This window comes from Canis lupus, chromosome 12 (genome assembly GCF_003254725.2).
Source record: "Canis lupus dingo isolate Sandy chromosome 12, ASM325472v2, whole genome shotgun sequence".
Taxonomy (NCBI): domain Eukaryota; kingdom Metazoa; phylum Chordata; class Mammalia; order Carnivora; family Canidae; genus Canis; species Canis lupus.
In genome coordinates, this window is record NC_064254.1 from 34382192 (window position 1) to 34408798 (window position 26607).

The following is a 26607-nucleotide window of genomic DNA, read 5'->3' on the forward strand; positions in this document are numbered from 1 at the left end:
ACAGTTGTATCTTCATTCTCATTAGTTTCCATGAATCTTTTTAATTCTTCCTTAATTTCCTGGTTGACCCTTTCATCTTTTAGCAGGATGGTCCTTAACCTCCACGTGTTTGAAGTCCTTCCAAACTTCTTGTTGTGATTTAGTTCTAATTTCAAGGCATTATGGTCTGAGAATATGCAGGGGATGTTCCCAATCTTTTGGTATCAGTTCAGACCCGATTTGTGACCCAGTATGTGGTCTATTCTGGAGAAAGTTCCATGTGCACTTGAGAAGAATTTGTATTCAGTTGAGTTTGGATGTAAAGTTCTGTAGATATTTGTGAAATCCATCTGGTCCAGTGTATCATTTAAAGCTCTTGTTTCTTTGGATATGTTGTACTTAGAAGACCTATCGAGTGTAGAAAGTGCTAGATTGAAGTCACCAAGTGTATTATTATCTAAGTATGTCTTAACTTTGGTTATTAATTGATTTAAATATTTGGGAGCTCCCACATTCGGGGCATATATATTGAGGATTGTTAAGTCCTCTTGTTGGATAGATCCTTTAAGTATGATATAGTGTCCCTCTTCATCTCTCACTACAGTCTTCGGGGTAATTTTAATCTGATATAAGGATGGCTACCCTTGCTTTCTTTTGAGGACCATTTGAAGGGTAAATGGTTCTCCAACCTTTTATTTTCAGGCTGTAGGTGTCCCTCTGTCTAAAATGAGTCTCTTGTAGACAGCAAATAGATGGGTCCTGCTTTTTTATCCAGTCTGAAACCCTGCACCTTTTGAAGGGGTCATTAAGCCCGTTCACGTTCAGAGTTACTATTGAAAGATAGGAGATTAGTGTCACCATGATATCTATTCAGTCCTTGTTTTTGTGGATTGTTCCACTGGACTTCTTAAAGGGGAATTTTAAGAGTCCCTCTTAAAATTTCTTGCAGAGCTGGTTTGGAGGTCACATATTCTTTCAGTTCCTGCCTGTCTTGGAAGCTCTATATCTCTCCTTCCATTCTGAATGAGAGCCTTGCTGAATAAAGTATTCTTGGTTGCATGTTCTTCTCATTTAGGACCCTGATTATATCCCACCAGCCCTTTCTGGCCTGCCAGGTCTCTGTGGAGAGGTCTGATGTTACCCTAATACTCCTCCCCATAAAAGTCAGAGATTTCTTGTCTCTTGCTGCTTTAAGGATCTTCTCTCTATCTTTGGAATTTGCAAGCTTAACTATTAAATGTCCAGGTGTTGAACGGTTTTTATTGATTTTAGGGGGGGATCTCTCTATTTCCTGGATCTGAATGCCTGTTTCCCTTCCCAGATTAGGAAAGTTTTCAGCTATGATTTGTTCAAACACATATTCTGTACCTCTGTCCCTTTCGGCGCCCTCGGGAACTCCAATTAAATGTAGGTTTTTCTTCCTCAGGCTGTCATTTATTTCCCTTAATCTATCCTGATGGTCTTTTTAATTGTCTCTTTTTTCCTCAGTTTCCCTCTTTGCCATCAACTTGTCTTCTATGTCACTCACTTGTTCTTCCACCTCGTTAACCCTCATCGTTAGGACTTCTAGTTTGGATTGCATCTCATTCAATTGATTTTTAATTTCTGCCTCATTAGATCTAAATTCTGCACTCATGAAGTCTCTTGAGTCCTTTATGCTTTTTTCTAGAGCCACCAGTAGCTGTATACTAGTGCTTCTGAATTGGCTTTCTGATATTGAATTGTAATCCAGATTTTGTAACTCTTTGGGAGAGAGGACTGTTTCTGATTCTTTCTTTTGAGGTGAGGTTTTCCTTCTAGTCATTTTGCTCAGTGCAGAGTGGCCAAAAGCAAGTTGTATTGGGAAAAGGAGAACAAGAGAGGAGAGAAAGAAGGAAAGAAAAAAGAAAAAAAAAAAGAGAAAGAAAAAGAAAGAAAGGAAAAAGAAAAGGGTGGGGGAAGCAAACAGAAATTAAAAAGCAAAAAAACAAAACAAAAAACACGGGGGAGTATCCTCTGATTATGTATACTATAAGTCCCTTGACTTCCCCTGGAACTGGTCCGTCTAGCTGATCTTCTGGGGGAGGGTTCTGTTGTGCTGATTTTCAGGTGTTAGCATTTGGGTGAGCTGCTCTGCCCCCTGCCTGGTGCAGGGCTCAGTGGGGGTGGTTTACCCCATGAGGCCCCAGGAGGCACCACCGCAGTGGCGGCGGCCAGCTCTGGAGCCCTGGAGTCAGCTCCCGCAGTAACTACAGAGCTCTTGGTCTGCAGCGGCCTGGATGCTCCCCGAGCGGGGCCGCTGATCTGCTCAGCTCGGGGCAGGAGCGTCCTTGCTGTCCTGGGCCCTCCCGGCCTCTCCTGTCCCTCTGCCTGTGCTCTCGGGCCTGCGCTGTTGGATTCGGCTCCCGGCCGCACAGCCCCCTCCGCGGAGCCTCTTCCGCCGCCCGAGCCCCTCCGAGCTGCTCCGGGTCCCGCCGAGCGCGCTGCAGCCCTTAGGGAGCTCGGCGCACTCTCCCGGGGCGCAGGTGTCTGTTAGTGTCCCCGGGAGCCCGAGGGCATCCCCGCCCTCCTGGGTCCTGCTCCAGCTCCCCGCGAGCCCCTTTCCGCCCGGGAAGGTCGGTGCAGCTCCTGCGTCTCCGGGACGGGGCTCTCCTGTCCTGGGGACACTCGCCCCGGCCTCAGCCCGGCTCCTCGCGGGGCCCCTCCCCCTTGGAGGCCTTTTGTTTCCTTATTTCTTTTTCCCCGTCTTCCTACCTGATAGAAGCGCGAACTCTTCTCACTGTAGCATTCCAGGTGTTCTCTAAATCTCAGGCCAAATTCGTAGATTTTCAGGATGATTTGAAGGTTATCTAGGTACTTTGGTGGGGACAGGTGACTTGGGGACCCTACTCTTCCGCCATCTTGCCCCTCCCTAAATGTTTAAATATTTAAATTTTCCTCTAAGCACTATGTTGTTGGATCCCTGAAATTCTTTTTTTTTTTATAAATTTATTTTTTATTGGTGTTCAATTTGCCAACATAGAGAATAACACCCAGTGCTCATCCCATCAAGTGCCCACCTCAGTGCCTGTCACCCAGTCACCCCCATCCCCCACCCACCTCCCCTTCCACCACCCTAGTTCGGATCACTCAAATTCTAACTTATATTTTTATTTTTATTTAGAACAAAATACTTCTTAATTTCTCTTAAGACTTCTTTTCGGATCCATGTGCTATTAAGAAGTGATTATTCAATTAAGAAGCTGGGGATTTTCCAGCTGTCTATTATTGATTTTCCATTTAATTCTATCATTGTCTAAGAATATTCTTTATATTATTTTATCCACTGAAATTCTTTTTTTTCAAATTTCACTTAAATCCTTAAGTGTGTTTTATGCTCAGGAATATGATCTGTTTTATTCAGTGTTCCATATGAGCCTGAGAAGAATGTCTATTCTACTGTTGTTGAATGTAGTCTATCAATGCCAATTTGATCAATTTGATTGATAGCGCTATTCAGGTCAACTACATCCTTAGTAATTTTCTGCCTATTTTATCTATAGTTACTAAAAGAAAGGTGTTGAAGTCTTCAACCATAACAGCAGATTGGTCTATTTATCCTTGAAGTTCTATTGATTTTTTTGTAGTATATTTTGATGCTCTAATGTTAGATTTATGCAGTTAAGAATTGTTATGTCTTCTTGGAGAATTGACCCCTTTATCATTATGTAATGCCTCTTTGAGAGATTTTTTTCACTCTAAAGTCTGCTTTGTCTGAAATTAATATGACTACTCCAGATTTATTTTGTTTAGTTATATTGATAGCATATTGATAGCATATATTGATAGCATATATTGTATATACTTTTCAGTTTTCCCTTTTAACCTTTGTGACTCTGTATTTAAAGTGAGTTTCTTATAGACAACATAGTTGGATGTTGTTTTTTATTCACTCTGACCGTTTTTCTGTCCTTATTTGGTATATTGAGACCATTCACATTTAAAATGATTATTGGGTACAGTTGCACTGAACCCAATATATATTGGCAAATTGAATTTAAATTAAAAAAATAAAATTAAAAATTAAAAAAATAAAAACAAAATGATTATTGGGTACACTTGGATTAATATCTACCATATCTGTGTCTATTTTCTATTGGTTGTACTTATTCAATGTTGCTTTTATCTTATTCCCTTCTTTTTCTGCCTTTCCTGGGTTTAATTGAAACTTTTATATGATTTCATTTTCTGTCTTTTTTTTTTTTTAGAGTACTAATTATGAGTACTAATTATGTCTTTTTTTTTCAATTTGGTAAGGGGTTGCACTAGAAATTGCAATATGCATTTACAAATAATCTATCATTACTTTGATCAGTTATCTTTTAGATCAACTAAGTATAATAAAAATATTTTGTTTTTCTTTTATTTATTCCTTCTCTGATCTTTCTTTCTTTACATAAATCTACACTTCTGATCTATATTGCTTTTCTTCTTGAAGCACTTCTTTTAACATCTCTTGTAGAACAGTTCTACTAGAAATTAATTTCCTCAGTTTTTCCTTGTCTGAGAAAGTCTTTTATTTTTCATTTATTTTTGAGGGATAATTTCATATCTGGATCATATACTTCACTGTTGAAGGATAATTCTAATCTGTATATAGAATTCTAGGTTGGTGGGATTTTCTTACAATACTTTAAATATTTTGCTTCACTCTCTTCTTGCTTATATAGTTTCTGATGTACATACTAAATTTCTTATCCTTATTCCTTTATAACTAAAGTGGTTTTTCCTCCCCATATGGCTTTTTCAAGATTTTCTGACTTTGGTTTTCTACAGTTTGAATATGATATGTCTAGGTGTAGTTTTTTGTTGTTTCCTGTGATTTGATGATTGTCATTAATTTTGTAAAGTTCTCAAGATTTTCTGACTTTGGTTTTCTACAGTTTGAATATGATATGTCTAGGTGTAGTTTTTTGTTGTTTCCTGTGATTTGATGACTGTCATTAATTTTGGAAAGTTCTCAGGTATTGTTATTCAGATATTGCTTCTCGGTTCTCTTTCTTCTCCTCCTGGTATTTATGCACATATTGAACCTTTTAAAATTGTTCCATAGTTCTTAAATATTCTGTTCTAATTTTTTTTCACTCTTTTTATCTTTGTATTTCACTTTGTTAAGTTTCTATTGACATATCTTCAATCTCCTTGGTTCTTTTATTGGCGCTATCTAGTCCACTTCTAAGCCTATCAAAGCCTTTCTTTATTTCTATTACAGTGTTTTTAATTTCTAGGATTTCCTTCTGTTTCTTAGAGTTTTCATTGCTCTGCTTATGTTACCCATCTGTTTTTGCATGTTGTCTACCTTTTCCTCTACAGCCCTTAATCATTATGCTATTTTCAATTTCCTATTGAGAGTTCCAAAGTCTGTGTCATACCTGATTCTGGTCCTGTTGCTTTCTTTGTCTCTTCTGGATGTGTTTTTTTCTTACTTTTTAGCTTGATTCGGAACTTTTATTTTTTTAAAGATTTTATTTATTTATTCATGAGAGACACACACAGAGAGAGAGGCAGAGACACAGGCAGAGGGAGAAGAAGGCTCCACGCAGGGAGTGCGACGTGGGACTCGATCCCGGGTGTCCAGGATCAAACCCTGGGCTGAAGGCAGGCACCAAACCGCTGAGCCACCCAGGTCCCCTGGAACTTTTTTGTTAAAAGCAGATGTGACATATTAGTAAAAAGAACCAATATAAAAGAACTTCAGTGAGATTTTATGTTAATTTAGCTAAATATAAATTTTAAAACTTTCTATAGCTATAGCTATCAGAGTTTTCAGATTCCTTCAGGGTCCTTGTTTTTGTCTCCCCTTTTGTCTTTGGGCTTTCCTAGGAACTCCTTTTTTTTTTTTTTAAGATTTATATTTATTTTGAGAGAGAGAGTGAGAAAGAGTGAGTAGGGGCAGAGGGAAAGGGAGAATCTCAAGCGGACTCCCCACTGAGAGCAGAGCCTGCGTGATATGGGGCTGGACACAGCTTGATCTCATGACCCTGAGATCACAACCTGAGCATAAACCAAGAGTCAGACACTTAACCGACTGAGCCACTCAGGTGCTCTTTAGGAACTCCATTTTAAATAATGTATGTTTCTTACAGCTTTTGCAGCTATCATCCACTCTACTTATATTAGAATGGTTAATTTGGTGATAAATTGTGGGAGAAGGGCCATTCTCTGCAATCTTAAATTTATTTATTTATTTATTTTTTTACTGAGCCTGTTTCCCTAGGCTATGAGGCTATGACTTTCACAAGTGCTTCTTAATTTCTCCCATCCCCTTAGGTGAGATCAGCAAGGCTAGAAGATTCTAGAGTTGGATTAATATCCTTCTCCCTAAGTGGGATAAGTCTATGGTAAAATCTTTGCCCTGATAAAAAACATTCAGGGTTTATTTCAAAATGGTTACTTTCTTCCACCCCCTTCTAGAGCCATAAAAGGATTTTTCTTAGCTCTTCTCTGTGAGAACCTGGTGGAGCTCCTAAAGGTAAAATTGATGAAGCATGTGTGGGAGAACCCCTTCAATTACAGCTTACAGGATTTTCTCATTCTTGCACTGGTCCTCAGTCAGCCTACAGCAATTTGTCAAAATTACCATTTAAGTGCTCCTACCAGTTACTGGTTCTGCCCCCAGTAAACTGATCTTAGCTGTAATTCTCTGCATTCTCCTGTCTCTGCAAATTTCAGGGTGGCAGTTTACCCTGTGGCTTCAGTTTTCTGGTGGATCTAAGAAAAGTCATTACCTTTGAGCTCTTTCTGGTTTTTCTCTTTTTTCTTGTTGTGAGGACAGGAGTGACAACTTTCAAGTCCTTTACATGGCAAAGATGAAACTGGAAGTCTGTGTGTAGTTTTAATCTTTCCATTGACTGCCACCACGAATTATCTGCCCAGTGATCACAACAGGCTCTCTCTCCCTATGGTCAAATTGAGTGAAGGACTATTTATTATTGTAGCAGGTAAAGTGGAAATAGCACTATTACATGGTACCCCAGTTTCTCCTCTTGAACAAGTGGGCCAGGACAGGGTATTGTTTTTATTTTCATTGGATTAGGCCAACTTGACCTTTGTCAAAATGGTCACATTTATTAACATTTGGTGTGCAACATATGATTCTACTTTGATCAAGTCCTATGTGAGAGTGATCAAAGAAATAAGGGGAAAAAATCATCTCTACTCTTCTTGGCATTAAAAATGAGTTTCTTGATAGTTCCTAGGAAATGTTTGAAGCACACAAAGGGCAGTTTATCTGTTGGTGTGAGGAAAACAACCTATTTTATTATTATTATAAATACAGGAAATAAAAAAAAAACCCATATGTTAGTTTCTTTCTTAGAAATACTGATATATAAGAAATACTTTATGTTTTCCTAGTTGCTGAATCTGAAAACGTTACCAAGAAAATAATGTGTAGTCTTTTGTACTCTAGGCACACTGTTAGAGAATTTTCCTTGATATAAGTAAATATTCTACAAAATATATTTTTTTTAAATTGAAGTATAATTCAATTTCAGGTGATAAACCTAAAAGACATCAATGATAGGTTCTGATATCCTAGTAGTTATTTTAGGAAATGATAGCATCACTTATAATTAAAGTTAATAATTACAGAAATACTCAAATTTGGGGCAGAAAGTGAGAAGAAAAGGGTAGAACAGGAAGGGAAAAACAAAAAGAGAGAGACCCCATGTAGATGTTTTTGGAAATTGTGGATCACAGAGCCAAGGTGAGATATGGAAAAATGGAAGCCTTAATCTAGGATATACGAGATGCTGAGGTCACTCAAACACAAGATGCACATGGAGGTAGAGGCTATCCACAGCAAAGGGCCAATATGGGCAATTGTTTATGACCCAAGGATTAAGTAGAAGCCAAATGTCTAGGAGGTGTCCTAACCTAAGCCAGACAAATGTGATTGCTGAAGTAAGTACAAGGGGCCAGAGGATAAAAGAAACCATTAAAAAAAAAAAAAAAAAAAAAAAAAGAAAGAAAGAAAGAAAGAAACCATAACTAAAATCGTTTGCTTTTGATAGACCTTTTCTTGAATATGTCTTGAGGAGGTTGGTCAACTTCCTCATATGCCCAAATCACTGTTGAAACTCAGGAGTTTGATGCCAGGCCTTAAAAATAAAATTTAAAAAATTAAAAAAAGGAAATCAGTCACTATAAAAATGATTTAAGGGTCATAGTAAAGTCTGATGAGTCTCAGTCCCAGTAATTATGAATTAAAGAGAAGCAAAGACTTCAGAAATTGTCAATGCTGCTGAAAACAGTGGTGATTACAATGGAAATGTTGATAAATTATCCAAGTATAGACTATTCTGTGATACACATCAGAGTCCATTTTGCTGCTTCACTAAACATATGCACATTTTGTCAATCTGTCTATTTGGTTCACCTTCTGTTACTCAAACTGCTGAGGAAGGACAATGATCTACACTGGCCATGCTAAATAGTGCCCCAAAGAATATTAATATAGTATCTATGCACTGTTGAAAGAAGTAAATATGATAAAGCCTGTAGAACATTTAGTAGGGGTCAGGAACACATAGTATGCTCACTGAATACTATTGCTATTATAAAAATGTTTAGAATATTTAAAGGAGATACAATTGTCTCCATTTTACAGACAAGAAATTAGAGCTCAGGAAGATTAAGTTGCCTCTTCAGTTCTGTAGGGCTAATTAGTGACAGAATAAGGAGTCAAGTCCTGGTAGTCTTCTATCAGTTTTCCCACTTGCCTGCAGGGGCTATGGAACTGTGGATAGAATCAACTGTCTTCTCAAGGACTGGCCTGTATGGGGTTGGATTGTTCATCTCAAATTTGGGAGTGGAAAATAGGAAAATATGCAAGAACTTGCCAGGAAACAGTGTCAGGGGTTGGGTTCATGTCAGAGAACTCTAGGAAGGAGTGATTATTTAAATCTGATTGTCAAGGTCTCTCTTTTAATAAAATGTCATTTTTAACAAAAAGATGGTTAATAAATGCTAACTCTAATAAAGTTGTCTTTCAACTTACTTAAATTTTTAGTGCTTATAAAATAATCTAGACTTGGAAATTATATCCATTTTCCACTTAGGATGTTTTTGGCTTTGGAAGTAAGTAAAGAAGTTGATATTTCTTTTTAAGGCAGTTCAACTTATCATACTCTTTAAGAAAGAGATTGATTGTAAATGGAGGAGGATCTCACTCACACAGCTGGGAGGTAACATTTAGACTTTGATACTTTAATGAGTATAACTCTCAGAAGGCACTCTCAAAAGAGTAAAGCATCTTAACAGTTGAGGCATCTAAGATGGAGACTCTTCATATCACATAAAATCAAAACTGAATAATTCTCAAGAAGTTACTCAATATAAAGAAGGAAATTGGAAGAGATCAGAACATGGAGAAATTATTCTCAAACATTGCCAATTAAGCATTCTAAGTTTGACTAAAATAGAAGATGATCAGTCTCAGAAGAATGCAAAAGAGGCCATGAACTCTGATTTTTAATCAGTAGACAAGCATTGAAAGGAAATAAAGAAAGAATAGCTAAGAATATTAATTGCTTGGAAGAAGTATGTCCAAGGCTGGTATGACCCACCAAAAGAGAACAGAATGAGATACCTTCTTCTAGGTCCAAGGACAGAGACATTCCCACACATTGAATTCCTCATGAAATAAATGACAATAGTGGAACCTTACCAAAAATCAAACTAAAATAGGTATTTGGCTGAATTAGAGCCAAAATCTGATATCCCAATTCAGCCAAATACTTTCAGTGAAGTCTCTTGAGATCCAAATGTTCTTTGAAGCCAGAAAGACTATATTTTTGCAAGTTACTATAACTATGTATAAATAGGATGGCCATATAATTTATCATCCAAACTGGATGATAAGTGAAAGGAGATGCTGTTGATAATAATGCTGGTATTATAGACACAAGCTCAGATGGTTCTGGACAAACCAGGATATATGATCACCTTATGTATAAGCCATTCTTGTGTGTAAATGTTTATAATTATGGTGGTGTTCATAAAAATGACAGTGAAAAATATATAGGAGGATATGGTGATAACTGAAGTCAGAACTCCAGGATTATAGTTCACCAGTTAGTTAAGATTGCATCTCAATAGGTGTTGAAGATATTCCTAACTAATTTATGTGAACATTTTCTAAAAAAATTAAAAACACTTAAATAACTTGAGTATAAAGAATCCTGATATCACAATTATGCTACTTGCTTATTCCTTGGAGTAGAAATTAACTAGTACTTTGTCCTTAGCTCTTATGTGAATATGCATTTGTATGCACACTTCTGCTGATTATGCACTGGTGAGTTTTTCGATTTTGTCATTGTGGAGAGAGCAATAAAGGCCCCTCAGCCCTCAAGCCAATCTTTGATAGAAGTAATCTTCAAAAGAGCATGTCTTTTTTAAAAACTTTAGTAAAAAAAAAAAGAAAAAAAAAAAAACAGTTTGACCAGAGGGATCAATTAGCAAATTAAAACCAAATAGATTTCTCTTTTTGAGAGTTTAGATGAGGATGATGACAATGATGATCACAACGATGATGGAAAACTGTGGATATCCCTCCCACACCATCTATTCCTCCCCCATAACACATACACGCACACACACATTCCCCATCTCCATGTATGGAGCCACCACCTACCCCCTTCCTGCTCAGCTCTCCAAAGGAATCAACTGATATCTTCTCTTCACAAATCCCTCACATCTCATCTGTCTGCAGGTCTCTTGGTGCTACTCCCAAAGCACATCTTGAATGTGTCCACTTTTTTCCACTGGTACTGTACTACAAGTCCAAGCCACTAGCCCTTGCTGCTACCCATTTTTCTCCCACCCACAGACAGAGTCATCTTCTAAAAAATGTAAAGCATATCACTTAACTCCCTGTTGAAGCTCTTCAATGGCTTCCCATTGCAAAGAATAAACTAGCACTTTTTGTCAGGGTTGACATGAGCACACCTTCTGTCATCTCCTCTCACAATGATCTCACCTCACTGGCTTACTCTGTGTTCCCCCAGAGTTCTGTCCCTTCCTGACTCAAGGTGCTATCTCTAACACTTTCTTCGGCTTGTAACAGCCTGTGCTGAGCTCTTCTTAGGCTTTTGCCTTCTTATTCTTCAAATCTCTGCCATGGGACACCTTCTTAGGACTCGCATGACTACCTATCTTCCCACAGTTTATTTTCTAATCTATCCGGTAAGTTATTTTCTAGAGCAATTATCATAATCCAACTGTTCTTAGGTGTTTTTCTGTGCCTTCCCCGCTCCTCAAACTGCATTGTAAGCATCTAGGGCAGAGGTTAAAAAACGTTTTTTTTTTTTTTTTTTTTTTCTGTAAAGAGACAGATAGTACATATTTCTGGCTTTGCTGGACATATGCTTTTCAATTTTACATCTACCACTGTAGTATACAGGCAGCTATGGAAAATACTTAATCAATGGATGTGGCTGTGTTGTAATAAAACTTTATTCAGGGGGTGCTTGGGTGACTCAGTTGGTTACATGTCTGCCTTCTGCAAAGGTCATGATTCCAGGGTGCTGGGATGGAGCCTCCTATTGGGGCTTCCTACTCAGCATGGAGTCTGCTTCTCCTTTTGCCCCTCCCCCCTTCTTGTGCTTTCTCTTGCTCTCTTTCACAAAAATAAATAAAATATTTTTAAAACTGTATTCAGAAAACAGGCTTTTGGCTGTGTTTGGCTCATGGGCCCTAGGCTGCCAATCTTCTCCAGGCACAGTAACTTATATGGTTTGTTCCCTTCCATACCCTCAGTTCCTCACACAGAGCAGGTACACACATTTCACAACCTTTCATCCTTACCAAAACCTTGAAAGGTGGGTAATGTTATTTTCATTGTATAGATTAGCTCAGTGAGGTTTACTAATTCATCTAAACTCACATAAATATTGTATTAGTCTCCTAGGGCTGCAATAACGATGTACCACAAACTGCACACACGGCTTAAAACAACAGAAATTTATTCTTTCACAGTGGTGGAGGCTAGACGTCCATAACCAAAGTATTAGCAGGCCTACGTTTCCTTTGAAGGCTCTAGAGGAGAATCCTTCTTTGCCTCTTCTACTGGTGGCTCCTGGCATTCCTTAGTTTGGGGAAGCATCTCTCCATTCTCTGCTTCTCTTTTCACATGGCCTCCTCTCTCTGCGTCTCTCTTTTGTCTTCACGTGGCCTCCTTCCTTATACATGTGTGCATTCTCTCCTCTTATAAGGATACTCGCCATTGGATTTAGGACTCATTCTAATGCAACATGAACTCATTTTAGGTAATTTCATCTGCAAAGACCCATTTCAAAACAAAGTCACATTCTGAGGTTCTAAATGAACATAAATTTTGGCAGGGGTAGGGGGAAGGCAGTATCAAAGCCACTACAATGATCAAATATAGAGTAAGGGCTTGAACCTGATACCATTTCGATGATTTTCCACTTTGAGGTTATAGTCTCAGCTATTAAATTAACAGTTAATGGTGGTATCAAAATTTAGAGTTATTTTGAGAATATCAGTGGAAAGCCGAGCTAAGAAACATCCCTTAGAGGAGCTCTAAGTTGTTTCTTACTACTACTCTGACCATGATGTTAGTTCTGTCCTTCAGCACATCTGATATATAGAGATTTAAGATATTAAGAATAAAGATTTAAGACATTTTCCAAAGATATCATTGGTTGAGCAAGGTAGGTACCTGCTTTGGTCTCTCTAGTTAACATCTTTGGATATCATGCTTGTAAGTCAGGATTTTCCCCAACGCTTGTCTAAAGCACATTTTCCCCATGAGGGGAGAAAATGCAGTTATCTTAGAGTCCAAATACATTTGGGAAATGCAAGGCCGAACCAAGTAAAACAGATTTCTTTACTGTAGTAAATAATTGCTTCATATCACTTTTTTGTTGTTGTTACGGTGGCTTGTGAATTTCTAAGAGGGAGGTATTACATATGTTTTTCTAAGCGTATTGGACATTTTTGTAGAGTACCTTCAGGAACTAATCATCTGTGCCACACTTTTGCACAACTACTTCGGGTGTTTGCTTGCTTATCGTAGGTAAGTTCTGCTTTTCTGAAGGTAAATTTATACAATAAATTTATACACTCCTTTGGAATTTAGAAATTGGTTTTGAAACCCTCCATAATGGGCAAGATTCCTGTCAGAAAGAGAGACAGTGATGGGTTGCACCATGGTACCTACTAATTTATTGGTCAATTCATTCACTCCTTTAGTCACTTATTTTCTCACTGATTTCACATACACTTTGTGGAGCCCAGGGAAGTAGCTATGAACATAAAGATGATCAAGACCAGATGTCTTTTCATTAAGTCATCCAGATAATACACATCAATCACTATTTCCCAAAGTAATTCTAATACATGGAAATCACTTGTGTTGGACTGAATTGTCCCTCCAAAATTCATATGTTGAAGCCCTAATCCCTAGTATCTTAGAATATAACTATACCTGGAGAGAGGGCCTTTAAAGAGGTTATTAAGATGAAACGAGGTCATCAGGGTAGGGCCCCCGTCCTATAGGAATGATATCCTTCTAAGCAGAGGGAGAGAAAGCAGGGATGGGCTTGCACAGAGCAGAGGCCATGTGAGGACACGGCAAGAAAGTGCCCATCTATAAGCCAAGAAGAGGCCTCAGGAAAAATCAGTCCTGCCAGCATTTTGATCTGGTATTTCTAGCCTCCAGAACTGTGAGAAAATAAATTTCTGTTGTTTAAGCCACCTAGTCTGTGGTGTTTTGTTACAGCAGCCCTGGCAAACAAAAATACCACTGTTAATTGCTTATTCGGCCCCTGCCTTCCAGAGCTTTATTCGGCTAGTTCTGATGTCTACTGAGGACTTAAAATTCCTCTATTCATATTTTAGAAAAATTTCAAGAGGACCGATTTGACTTTAAACCTCTTGAGGACAAGGCCTTTGCCTGTTACATCTCTACATTGACAAATACACAGGCATCTTACAGAATATCATTCTCATCTCTAACTCCTCTCTGCACATTAATAATTGAGGGACAGCCTAATACATCTTTTGGAGAGAGCAAGAAATAACAAGAGAACTATAAAGTATTAGGCATATAGCTAGATGCTTCAAATTTATATTTTCATTTAATATTTCTCTTCTATTTTGAGGCAAATGTCGTTTCCTTGCTTTTTAGATGAGAAAACTGAGGTTCAGAGAGGATAAGTGATTTTACCAAAATCATAAAAACATTGGTAGAGTCAGAATCCAAACTCCTTTTTTCATACTGAATATATATCTAGATCTATAGATCTAGATATATATTCAGTATACACTATATACACACTAGCCTGAGGAAAGCAAGTACAATTTTTTTATGATGATGAAAAGATGATTAGAACGTTTTCATCAATTGCTTAATTAGAGGAAAGAGGAAATCTGGCTAGGCATCAGCACTTATGAGAAAAACCTGGAAATTTTAGTGGACTATGTTTATTTCAGTGACATCATCATAACTGATACAGTTACCAACAAGTTAGGCCAATATTAAGTTGTGCGAATAAAAATAATGATTCTAAAAGCACTTACTAAGTGCCAGGTACTGTTGTTCTTTTTTTTTTTTTTTTTTAAGATTTTATTTATTTATTCATGAGAGACACACACAGAGAGAGGCAGAGACACAGGCAGAGAGAGAAGCAGGCTTCATGCAGGGAGCCCAACGCAGGACTGGATCCCGGGACCCCAGGATCAGGCCCTGGGCTGAAGGTGGCAGTAAACTGCTGAGCCACTGGGGCTGCCCTGTTCTTGGTTCTTTATATATATTCTTGATACTGCTATTCAGGAAAGCTAGTGAAAAAACATCAGTGTATCTAAAGGCAGATAACCAGAATGATCAGACTTTGAAATTATGCTACATAATTATTGATTGGATAAGCTGGCAAAGTTCACTCCGGAAAAAAAATTTAAGATGACATGATAGCCATCTCAAATAGTTGAAAGCTTTTCTATTCCTTTAGACATAGGAATAGAATTAGGAGGTAGGGAGCCTTCCATTACTGAGAGTAGTCAAATAGGTGTGTCAATGTAGAAGCTAACAAATGCATTCATGGGAGTTCAAGTAGTCAAACATAAATCACTTAAATTTTAAGATTTTGGATTTTTAAGATTCATAAATATCACTATCTTCTTCTTCATTAATAAAGTTAGGCTTGTAGGAAAAAAATCTATTAGTGCTAGGTCCTTTCTGGAAGGAGAGAAACATCAATTCTCCCATCACCATTTCTAAGAGAGATATTCACTAGGAAACTGTTGTTCAATTTGAACTCTTCTCTATATTGATTCCATTATAATTATATTAACAGAATTCAGTCTTCAGGTTTTAAAGTCTGTAACTATACCTGTTTTGAAGAGATTGTCTGTTTATTTTTGCCCTTATCAGCAAGAGAAACTCATCCTTAATGCCTATCATTGGGGCCAGGCATTGAAGCAAAAGCTTCTTACAATGGGATATGGTTGGGTGTTTTTCTTATCTGGTATCAGTGTTTCTTGAGAAGTACCTACAGTGGCTAAGAAGTGAGTACACGATGATAGTGAGCATTATTAGAGGAATTCAAGTAGATAATCCATTTGCAAGCACCAGAGAAGTGCGGTTATGTGATGCGATGGGGTTACCCAGAGCCCCAAATGACAAATTAGATAGTTGCTGGGCTGTGGGGCATCTTAAGGGGGAATTAGGATAAATTACAGAACAGTCCTACTGAGGATGGGTCACGAAAGACACCGCATACAATGGACCCAGAAAATCCAAGCCGTCAGAGGGGTGTGTGTATATCAAAATTATTTTTTAAAAAAATCACAGTGTTGCTATGAACATTTGACTAGTAAATGTGAAATATATCGTAGCAGGGGAAAAAAAAATGCGTCCAGAGGGTGTTCCATCCTGCTGTTCAGAACATCGTGGGTGCTCAAATAATATTAGCGTTCCACGATGAAGATGGTAGCGAGGATGATGATGATTAATGCAATCCAAGGAAAAATAGGGCTGGGGAGGATGACACAGAGACCAGGAAAGGCAGGATGACTCACGGGTGAGAGGTACCTGGGGATAGAGCGGTGTGGCGTGCACGTTGGCGAGCGTGGGGGGAGAGGAGAGGCTGGGGCGCGCGTGGCTCGGACCGCGGAGTGGGCGGGTGGGTGCCCGTGGGCGGAGCGGCTCCGGGGCTGAGTGGCTGGCAGCTATGTCTGCGAGAGCAGCAGCATCACCCGGGAGCGAAGCCTCCGAGACTCCGCCTAACTGACACCCAAAACTCTCCCTCTCCCTCCCGCAGCCCCAAACTGGAGGCAGCGGAGCCTGCGAGCAGCCTCGGCGGCGACGGCGGCGGCGGCGGCGGCCCCGGCCCCAGCCCCGGCCCCAGCCCCGGCCCCGGCCCCAGCCCCGGCCCCGGCCCCGGCTCCGGCCCCGCCCCCGCCCCGCGCGCGACGCCCGGATCGGCCGAGCCCCGCGCGAGCCCTCGCCCCCTCGCCGCGCCCGCCGCGCCTCCGCCCGCCTGCCCGCCCCCGCCGGCCGAGGCTGGGCTGCGGGAGGCGGCCGGGCGGCCCCGAGCCTCGCTCCGGCGACCAAAACAAAGGCAGCATCCGGGGCTGGGTGGATGCAAACAACCATGAAAGACTGGGTTCTCTCCCTCCCCGGCTCTGCTGCTGCCGCCGCCGCCGCTCCTCCTCCTGCCGCCGCCGCCGGGAGGGCTCCTCTGTGAGGGGAGGCAGGGGCGCAGCTGCTGGGCGTGAACCCGAAAGGTGAGAGCCGGGAGCCAGCGAGGGGGCGGGCAGGCCACGAAAATGTCCTCGGCCGTGGGGCCCCGCGGTCCTCGCCCACCCACGGTGCCTCCCCCCATGCAAGAGCTGCCCGACCTGAGCCACCTGACCGAGGAAGAGAGGAACATCATCATGGCAGTGATGGACCGGCAGAAGGAAGAGGAGGAAAAAGAAGAAGCCATGCTCAAGTAAGCACCCCCAGCCGCGCCATCCGTGCCTCCGTGCCTCCATCGGCCCATTCACCACTCGCTCACCCAATCCTCGCGGCTGAGTGTGGGGGAGGGGCGGCCTAGGGTGTTGGGTGGGGGGCGGAGGCGCCTGCCTCGGGGCCGGGGGCGCGGGGCTTGAGCGGGGAAGAGAGACGGGGCTGGAGGAAGGAGGGGATGCCGCCGGGCCGAGAGCCCCGGAGCCGCGAGAGGATGGCTTGAGGCTGGGTTGCAGAGGAGGATTGGGTGGATAGGGACCACCCTGAGGGTGGGGTATGCAGAAGCTGAGAAGGGCTGATGCCACCCAGGTGGAAGGGCCCCCGGGCTGGGAGCAGGTTTGTGGGCAGGGACTGAGTGGAAGAAAGGGGAGATGGGATGAAGAGGTGCTGAGAACAGCTCCTCTGCTCTTCTTGGAGTTGTTGAGGAGGTTGGGGTTACCCCAGTGAAGGGTGCCAGTATGTATCTAAGAAAAATGCTTCTTTTAGTGTTCATTTTGGTACTCATTCATCTCCAGATCAAGGTTGGGTCCTTTTTGGGCAGTTGCCATCTTTGGTAACCTACCTACCCAGCGTCTCTTTAATCTTGTAGCCACAGTCTTCTACACAGAATACCTGTGTGAAGACACATTCTCTTACCCGTATACAATGCCGTCGGCAATGCAAAGTTTTTAATAATGAGAGAAGCTGATGGGGACTCTGGCCTGAATAAAATAGAGGTTCCTCTTTACTGGTTTCCAAGAGACCTCCGGGGCCTGCTCCCTTCCTGGTGGAAGCAGTACAATAGGGGATCACCTATTTGTACACATCCCCTCTTCTTTAAAGCCCATCGACCTTTCAAGAGCTCTCTGTCTAGTGCCCCATTTTCCTTCATCTGGGAAGGGGATTGGGCTCATGGCTGGTGGTGCAGGGGTGTGTGTCACTGCCTGTGCTGCTGCTTGTCATATTCTCAGACAAAACTGCTTACAAGGTACTGGCATCCAGACCTGGGTTTTCCTTGCTCCTTAGCATCACCCACAGAGTGGAGCTGAATGGGACTTTGACCCTGCCCTCCCTTAGGAGGTCTCCTCGTATTCAGGAAAGTTTTCAACTTGAGGGTAAAGGAATTTGGAGACCTTGATTGGCACTAATTCCTTGGTGTCTCCTGTTTAGACTAGAAGGTGTATCTGGGGGCAGAGGATTGGCATGAAGAGCCAAAGGGAACCTGTTGCATCTGGAGTTAGCTGAGAGCACAGAAGGGGCAGGGAGGAAACAGGGGTGACACCCAGGCACAGAACACACCCATCAGGGCCTCACCCCCACCCTGGAGGATTGCCTCCTAAAGAGAAGATGCTGCCACTGAAGGTTTCTTCTGCTTCCTCTCAGTGCAGCAGTGCCTGGAAGGAGAGGAAGAGAGGGAGGCTGCATTCACAGATGCATGGGTCCCCACCAATGTAACCGCCACCCAGATGGGAGAGGGGGATATTGAGCAAGCGCAGTGGGTCCTGGGCCACTGCAAAAGAGTAGAAATCCAGTCATTCCTGCCCTTTCATTGTAGACTCAGAAAGGGTCCATTAACTCGGAAGGCCAAAGCTGGCCTCATTCTATACAGAGCAGCAGGTTTCCGGATTCCCTGCTCCTTCTCATCCAAAAAACAAATACTTTAAGCCTGCCGGCTTGAGGGAGGCAGAACCCTCATTAATCTGCTGCCTGCCCTTAGTGCAACAATCACATCCCTGGTGCTGCAGGCTTCCCCTCTTCTGAGACCTGAAGTAATGGATCATGTCTGATGGTGCTGCTGTTTGTCTGTCTGGTTGTCAGTCCGTCTGTCCTCACTGGTTGCAGTCCCCGCCACCTGTCCTGGACACCTTTTATGCTGGTCAGGATTTACAGGTTGCCTATTCCTTTTGCTGCTCACTGCAGACAGCAGGTGGATGGAGGCCTCTAGCAGCCAGTGGAAAACATGAGCTGCTGCCTGACAGGGTCCCAATAGGAAGGGGAAGGCACAGCGCAAGTAGTGGCCATCACACCTCTTTGTTGGCCGTTTCAGGCTGGTGGGGAGAGAGATTTTAAGTGGGAGAGGGTAAGTTTTAGGACAGAATTCCAAATCTGCTGACTGCCTAAGGATAGCACAGTAAGATTGTATGGGCTTATATGGACAAATGAAAATGAAGAATACCGTCCAACTGCTCATGTCTAAAACATCTTTCCCGCTGCCGTTCCTGTGACTGCTTTGCACTAGCTTGCAAGGATTATTCTTTTATTGCAAGGATTCACAAACTATCGCAGTATGTGACGCTGTTATACAACAGCCCTCTATAATCCCAGACCTCTGCATTAACTTTATCAATCAGCCTCCTCTGTTAATGTCTTGGCCTTTTGTGCAGTGCCAGATTGGTGAGTGTTTTGGAATCCCAGTGTGCTGCCGTGTAAGCATGTCATATTGTCTGCAATTAGTGGAACAGTGCTGTACTTTTTTTCTAGAGGGCACTTTATGTCTTAAAAACTGGTGATTGTCAAGGCTATTCCGATGACACATATATATGGGAACTTAATGACACAGTCATAAGTGGTGGCCTTTTCTCAACTTTGCATAAAAATAGATTGGAAAATGATGCTTTTCATGGGGCTTTGAGGTATTTGTTAAATTAGAGATAAGTTTTTATGGTAACGCTTGGTCCATCATATCACATATCTGAGAAATTACTTTTACGACAGACCACACAAAGCTAAAGTTCTGGCCACAGGAGTTAGACTTAAAATTCACTTTTGTCATCACTGCAGAACCATCACCTTAGGCTGCCTACTGTGCTGTCTCTCTCTTCACATGTGTATGAATGTGTGAGATGTTAGTAGAAGATAGAAAACTGATGGGTGAATATGGGAAGGATTAAATACAGATTAAAATATATTTGTGTAGTTTCATCAGTCTTGCTTATAAATTACTACTTGAATTTGGCTTTGATAATATCTTTAAATAAGTGTAAATGGAAAAGAATAATCAAGCTAATTTTTACCTCAAGATTTTAGAAAAATTTGACTCGAAATTATAAGTACTTAGTCATAAAATAAATCATTTTAATGTTGGCAAAGTGCACTAATTTTAAATACCATTGCCATATAACTAGAAATAGTTGACTCCCGGAAATAATTCTTAATGAGTGATGTAATTATCTGCAAATCAGAGGTCTTTTCTTATTCCTAGTAGGGTTTTTGGTATGTATATGTGTGTGTGTGTGTGTGTGTGTGTGTGTGTGTGTGTGTGTGTGTGTTCTGGAGGCTTTTTGAAACCTAACTTCCTCAATGAATACTCTTTCAAGTAACTGTCACCAGACACCATAAGCCAATATATTACATGAGTTGAAAACTGCATTATCTGGGACCTAAATCAGAGAAGATCTCATTAGATCTAAAATCTTATTCCCTTTTTTTTTTTTTTTATAAAAGCTTCATAGGGAAAGGAGCTACAGAATAGTAAGAGAAGAAAAAAAATAGCAGCAGAGAGTAAAGGGATGGTTTGAGGATGGGAGATGAGAACCATATTGAAATATTTAATAAAATTCTAACATTTGTTGAGCATTTACCTCATGCTTGCCATTATTCTAAGTAGTTATTGAATCAAATGCTAAATAGTTGAACTATGCTCAAGTTTAATACATGCATATTTGGATTCTCACAACAGCCTGTGCAGAAGGTAAGTCAGGTCATATAATCCTCAAATCTTCACCCTACATCAGAGAATTCCAGTAATACCCTAAGCTTAATATTACTAAGCAGTAATACCCAAGTACTCACATTACTTGGCCCAATCAGAATTCAAACCCAGACCTTTTATTCTAAGTCCAAATGTTTTCCCACCCATGACACTGACCTTCTACCAAGAAAAAACTTGCATTTTATCTACCTTTTCCTTAAATTAGTTTGTGCTCTTTCCTCAGTTTCAGAGAAGTGGTTTGGCAAAAGATTAGGCTGACTTAGTAGATCAGTTGCTGATTATAGGATGGCCTGGAGCTTCACTCACACTCTTAATAGAGTTTTTCTGTGGATTGAGGACAAGAGAATTGCCTCCAGTTTGAAGAAAATGAAAAGCATCATTGTATGGTAGAAAGGCCATTAATTGTGGATCCAAGCTTTTTGGGGTTCTAGTTCTAATTCTGACACTGTGTATATGTGGGCAAGACGATTTAAATGGGGATTCTGTGAGGTTGTACTTTACATACAAATTCTGCAATTCATGGTGTGAAATTGATTTATAAAAAGTATTTGCTTTAGACTTCTCCCTCTCCCCTTAACAGGGAATCAGATGCTGACTTTTCACACATCCGTAACATCTACCTCCTTTATGAAAGGAGAAAGAAAATAGAAGTAGAACTCTTGCAACCTCAACTTTTTTTCTTCTTTTTCTCTCTCCAACCAATAATGTACCATTATGGCCTCAAATGGATCTAGAAGACTCAATATGAAAGACCACAATTAGCAAGTGGGAAAAGAAGGAAAAGGAGATGGGGCAGCTGGGGAGGAGTGCACATAGAGTCCCCGTGGATGCAAGTATCATGTTTTCATTGGGGTTTGCAAAGATTTTCATGTCTTATGTCCCAGAATACTACCCATGTTGCTGAGGCAGGGAAGGGTAAGAAGGAATAGAAAGAAGGCAAATAGTAATGAGGAAATGCTGCTAAAACACGAGCTGGTGTCTACCATTTTTGAGATGTTGTGTTAAATAGAAAAGGAGAAAACTTACCATTTTACTGGACTCTTTATGCCATTTAAGGTTAGGGCTATGTTTAGAGAAGGTTAATCCTGAACTCTATTAAAGTTTTCTTCTTTCAATAAAAACCTATCTTAGTAATTGCATGTGCCCAGGACTGAATTTCCAAATGTTCCTGGAGAAAATATAGAATAGGGAAGTCTTAAAAAATGAAAGATGTGAGGAGCTATCAAAGAGAATGGAGGGAAAGAGACATAACCATTAGTTCACATTTTTGCTCATATGTCTTGACTTTCTTTTAACTTGTATGTATTCTTTCTTAACCAGAAGTGAAGAGGCACCATCGTTTAAATAAGTAGATTACTAAATTTGAAGTAGAATATGGAAACCAGTGTGGGCTATATGTGCTACTGCTGACTTGAATAGAAACACAACATCTTGGGAGTGTTATTTGCTCAACTTGTTAAATGAGGAGAATGATTTATCTTAAACCTGTGCAATAAGCTTCCTGAAAAGATATCAAATAGGAATTCCTAAAATATTATTTTCCTACTCTTGGAATAGACAGATGGATGAGGCTGATATACCATGGAATATAAAGTCCATTGTATTGCATTGCATATATCTTTGTGAACAATTTTATATTTTTAAACAACTTTTTACATTTTATTCTGTGATATGAATTGGATATTTTAGAGCTGGTCCTGCAAGTAGAAGTAACTTTTCCGAGGACACGTGGCAACTAGAGTAAGAGACCAGAACCTATGTTCATTGACTCCAAGTTGCTAATCTTGTAAATCATTTTAAAAGTATATCAAGCAAAAATAATAATAATACAAAAATAAAAGTACGTCAAGCTATGAGTATTACAGTTTGTTTCTCTGTTCTATTGGGTGGGGGGGAGACAGTTAACATTTATTGTGTGTCAGGCATGTGGCTGGATACTTCACATGTTTCACCATGCCCTGAAATTACCTCTTGATGAGAAGTTCATCCTGTCAGTATTCTCTTTGTTTCCTAGTATTAATGAAATTCTCAGCACTAGCTAGATATCTTCCTGACCCTTTGCTTATGACATTTGATTCTGGGATCCAGAGAATTAACCTAAAAGAGGGAAGAGAAGAATTTCTTATGGGTAGTAGCATTTTCTACCCTTTTCCAGGTCTCTTCAGTCTCTAGATCTGGCCACAGATTACTCATTAACCCCATGTACACCAGGGGCTTTTCTGATCTGTTTTCTCTTCTGCGCATGGTGTTAAGACCTTACCATTTCCCCCACCATTCTCCACCATGAGGTTATCACTCCTTGCTATTCTTGTTCTCAGTTTTATTTATTAGGTAGGCTATTTTGAACAAAGTGTCATATGATAGGCAGTTCAACAGTGAGATCGTTTTTTTTAGGCATTGGAACGGGGTAGGCATTGGGCTGTAGGGACAGAATAGAGAGAGTCTTTTGCTGAGAGCTAGATGTTGGTGTAGTTACTACAGTTTTAAAACTGCCATGATCAGAAGGAGAGGTGTGCATCAAACAGTTGGATAAAGCAGTGAACTAAATTCTGGTCTTAACATTACCACTTTCTGTGCTGTAAGTCTCAGTTTCTTTATGTGTAAGGTAGAATTGATAATGTCTGCCCTACTAACTTAGGTGGAAGTGGGTAGTGGAAACTCCCTTAAACTTGAAATTTCTGTGCCAAAGAAAGTGCTATTATTATCTTTACTTTGGAAAACTATAGAAGAATCTTAAGATTATATTTTCTTGTGGTGACTGCACCTAGTAGGGGTCCTGTGGAAATGAGTTCTTATAGAACAATTTCTTCATTGTATCATGCTGACAGTCCACTGTGGCAGAGGCTGCAGCTACAAGTTGGAGAATTTGGTAAGGAGGCACAAGGTAAAATGAGTCCAGAGCTTGGTTTGAGGTGGTATTCACCTTCTTTACATTCTTCTTTCTTTTTTATTAAATAGTTCATTAAGTCTTTAGCACAAAAAGCGATGTGGGCAAAATGATAAAGTCTGAAATAGCTAAAAGGCAACCCTAATTCAAAAAGGTGAAGACAAATTAGTTTATGGTAATTCCTCATCTTTTACTAGAAAAAGACCTATGGTTTTAGTGCCACTGGATTTTATAACATTCATTTTCAGAATGGCTGAATAAGGGGCCATATATTTGTCAAGTAGTAGTTTCTCTAGCATGTCAGTTTATTGTTGGGTAATGTCATAGATTATATGTTTTTCAGAATTCTTTAAGATTTTCTACTGAGTGTGTTGGGTTTTCTATATGTATATTCTCACACTCCGTCATCAAGTTTGTGTCCACATATCTTGATCTAAGTCGGTATTCTGTGAATGTCAAGAGGGGAATATATGACATTGACTTTAGATTTTCTACCTCTGTCTCTGTGAAAACTTCCTGTACGCATGAATGTTTATTTAAAGGGAAAAATAGAGTTGTTTAAAAGGACAATGACTGTACATGTTGGTTTGCCTAGGAGAGTACCTATTTATGCCTATTTCACTCTATGGTTATGGAAAGTACCTCTTTTTCTCAATTTTGTATTTCAATATGGACAATAAATTATAATGTCTTCTTCTTTATAAGTTTTCCGTCCCTGACCCATTATTCTTTTAAAACTTAAGAAAGTCAAGCAATTAACAGTCATAAAATATATCTTATCAATAAATAATACAAATTATAGAGATACTTTGAAAATCATTGGTAAATGGAAGAGCTTTTGCTGAGAATGAGGTGTTATCTTTATGGAGTCTCAGTGGAATGCTACCTTTTATGGCAAAGTAGAATTAAAATTTTCAAAACATTTTTCAAAGAACAGTGGCTGTGAATTGCAACTACATGCAGGACTCTGTTTATGAATGTTCTCCTTTGGGCCTTGCAAAGGAGCAGCCTGTAGTTTAGAGAAGACATTTAAATAGATTTTAGAATGCTACATTTTAATAGTTCTTCTCAAGTTTAGATAGTAAAATAAGATAATGTCATAGAAAGTAATTTCATGCAAATTGAAAGTAATTAATATGCTTAATTAAATATTAGCTATTTTAAAGAACTAGGCATTGGAACGGGAACCTAGCATGAACCAAGCAGTTACCTTTATGTAATATAACAGGTAATACCTTGCTAGTGATTTACATAGTGTTTGGTCTTTCTGTGTGTGTTCCTCATCATTATAGAGGTAATTATTGTTTGAAAGATGCCATTATATTTACATAGAGAAGATAAATGAATTGAAAACCAATAAAAGTATCTGCACTGTCATATGAATTTAGCTTGCACAGTTACCTTCTTATGATGGACTCAAGCATGTTCACAAATGGGTGCTAGGAGTAGTGTAGGAGTTCTTGATGGGGTTTTCTGGCTGGATTTCCTACACTTTGTGTAGTCTGTTTGTTTAGCTACCCACTTACATTCCTGTGCTCAAATATAATTAATATTTGAGCAGTATTCTGGGAGATTACTGATATTCTCAAGAATATCAGGTTATTTTAAAATTGTAAGCAATCAGTGCACAAGCATCATGTGCCACATTACCATTCTTGATGTTTAAGCATAGCTCTTAACAAATGCAATGAGAAGCTCTTTATTTAAGTGGCTAGCTGTTTTGTTTTCAATTTATGAGGTTTTATATTTTAGAAAAATTGGGCAGATGGTATGAAATATCTAGAGAATGTTTAAATCAGGGATCCCTGGGTGGCGCAGCGGTTTGGCGCCTGCCTTTGGCCCAGGGCGCGATCCTGGTAGACCCGGGATCGAATCCCACGTCGGGCTCCCGGTGCATGGAGCCTGCTTCTCCCTCTGCCTGTGTCTCTGTGCCTCTCTCTCTCTCTCTGTGACTATCATAAATAAATAAAATTTAAAAAAAAAATCTAAAAAAAAATAAATCAATATATTAGGTTTCTTTAAATATAGAGTAGTATATATATCCACATGTAGAAATTCTATCCAGGTCAGAAAGATTACATAGTGTATTAGTAGAAAGAGATGAAAACAAAAGTAACCAAATAGCTTTCCCTTTTATATTTCATACAACTTAGCAGATTTATCTCTCTTAGCTATCCTGTCTTGTAATATATTGGAGCTTAAGTCTTCTTTCCTAACCCTTTTTTGGAGGGGTGAAAAACTTAATTTATTTTAAGTCTTTGTATCTGAAATAATGGGAAATTGAACTGAGCTGGCTTATTTATTTGGGATATTAAAATTTTGGTAAGAGTAAAAATCGTAAAGATTCTACTTTGATATTCTTCATGATCATCATGACGATTGTCATAAAAATGTAACTTGGAAAAATAAAATATAGTACAGTCTTTTTATGAATTAGGCTGGCTATTTCAATATAAAGATGTCTACATACCCTAGGTCAAATTTAACCACCTAATAGTTATTACCTAGAGTAGTGCAACCTGGAGAAAAAACTTAACTAGTCAAAAAAAGATACTATTCTCTGAGTTTTGTTCCAGACACAGGCACTGAAAGGGATTGCATGGTATTTGGAACTCCAAAGGCCTAAGCTGTTAATAGTTACTATTGAGTAGAACTATGATTGGTAATCTGTCAGGTGGCTATCTATCTGGTCCCTGCCTTCCATAAAAGTAGCATAGTTTAAGGTCTTGGAGGTCCACATGCAGAAAAATTAAAAAAAACAAACAACTTACAATCCCAGGCAAAGTAGCAGATAATTTACCTGGTGAAGTAGTGCAAATTTTTTAAAAATATGACGTATGTTTTGGGAAAATGCTAAATAAGCCATACAAAATAGTTCAAAATGAGTGCTGGTTATAATTAGAGCTGAAGGACTTTCTGAAGCTCTCCCTTGGCCTTCTTTCTATAACTCCATTTCCTTCTGATTTATCTTCTCCTTTCCCATGTGTCCCTAATCAATCTTCTGTTGATAATCAAATTTTGCCCTTCCTGTGGGTTCTCCTCTCAACCTTCCAC

The 26607-nt window shown here is 39.9% G+C and overlaps 1 protein-coding gene across 36 annotated transcripts in view; it reads left to right on the forward strand.

Moving 5' to 3' along the window:
- The first annotated feature begins 16499 nt into the window (after nucleotides 1-16499).
- The window catches only part of RIMS1 (regulating synaptic membrane exocytosis 1), a 477898-nt gene continuing 467790 nt past the window's right edge, over nucleotides 16500-26607 (forward strand). For 18 of the 36 annotated variants that reach the window (XM_025444990.3, XM_035697435.2, XM_035697441.2 and 15 more), the window contains exon 1: nucleotides 16501-16958. In XM_025444990.3, the coding sequence (XP_025300775.3) occupies nucleotides 16795-16958 (164 nt within the window). In that variant the 5' untranslated portion in view covers nucleotides 16501-16794. Of the gene's footprint in view, nucleotides 16959-26607 lie in introns of all 36 variants that reach the window. The other 18 variants (XM_035697442.2, XM_035697445.2, XM_035697446.2 and 15 more) reach the window with 2 other exon arrangements.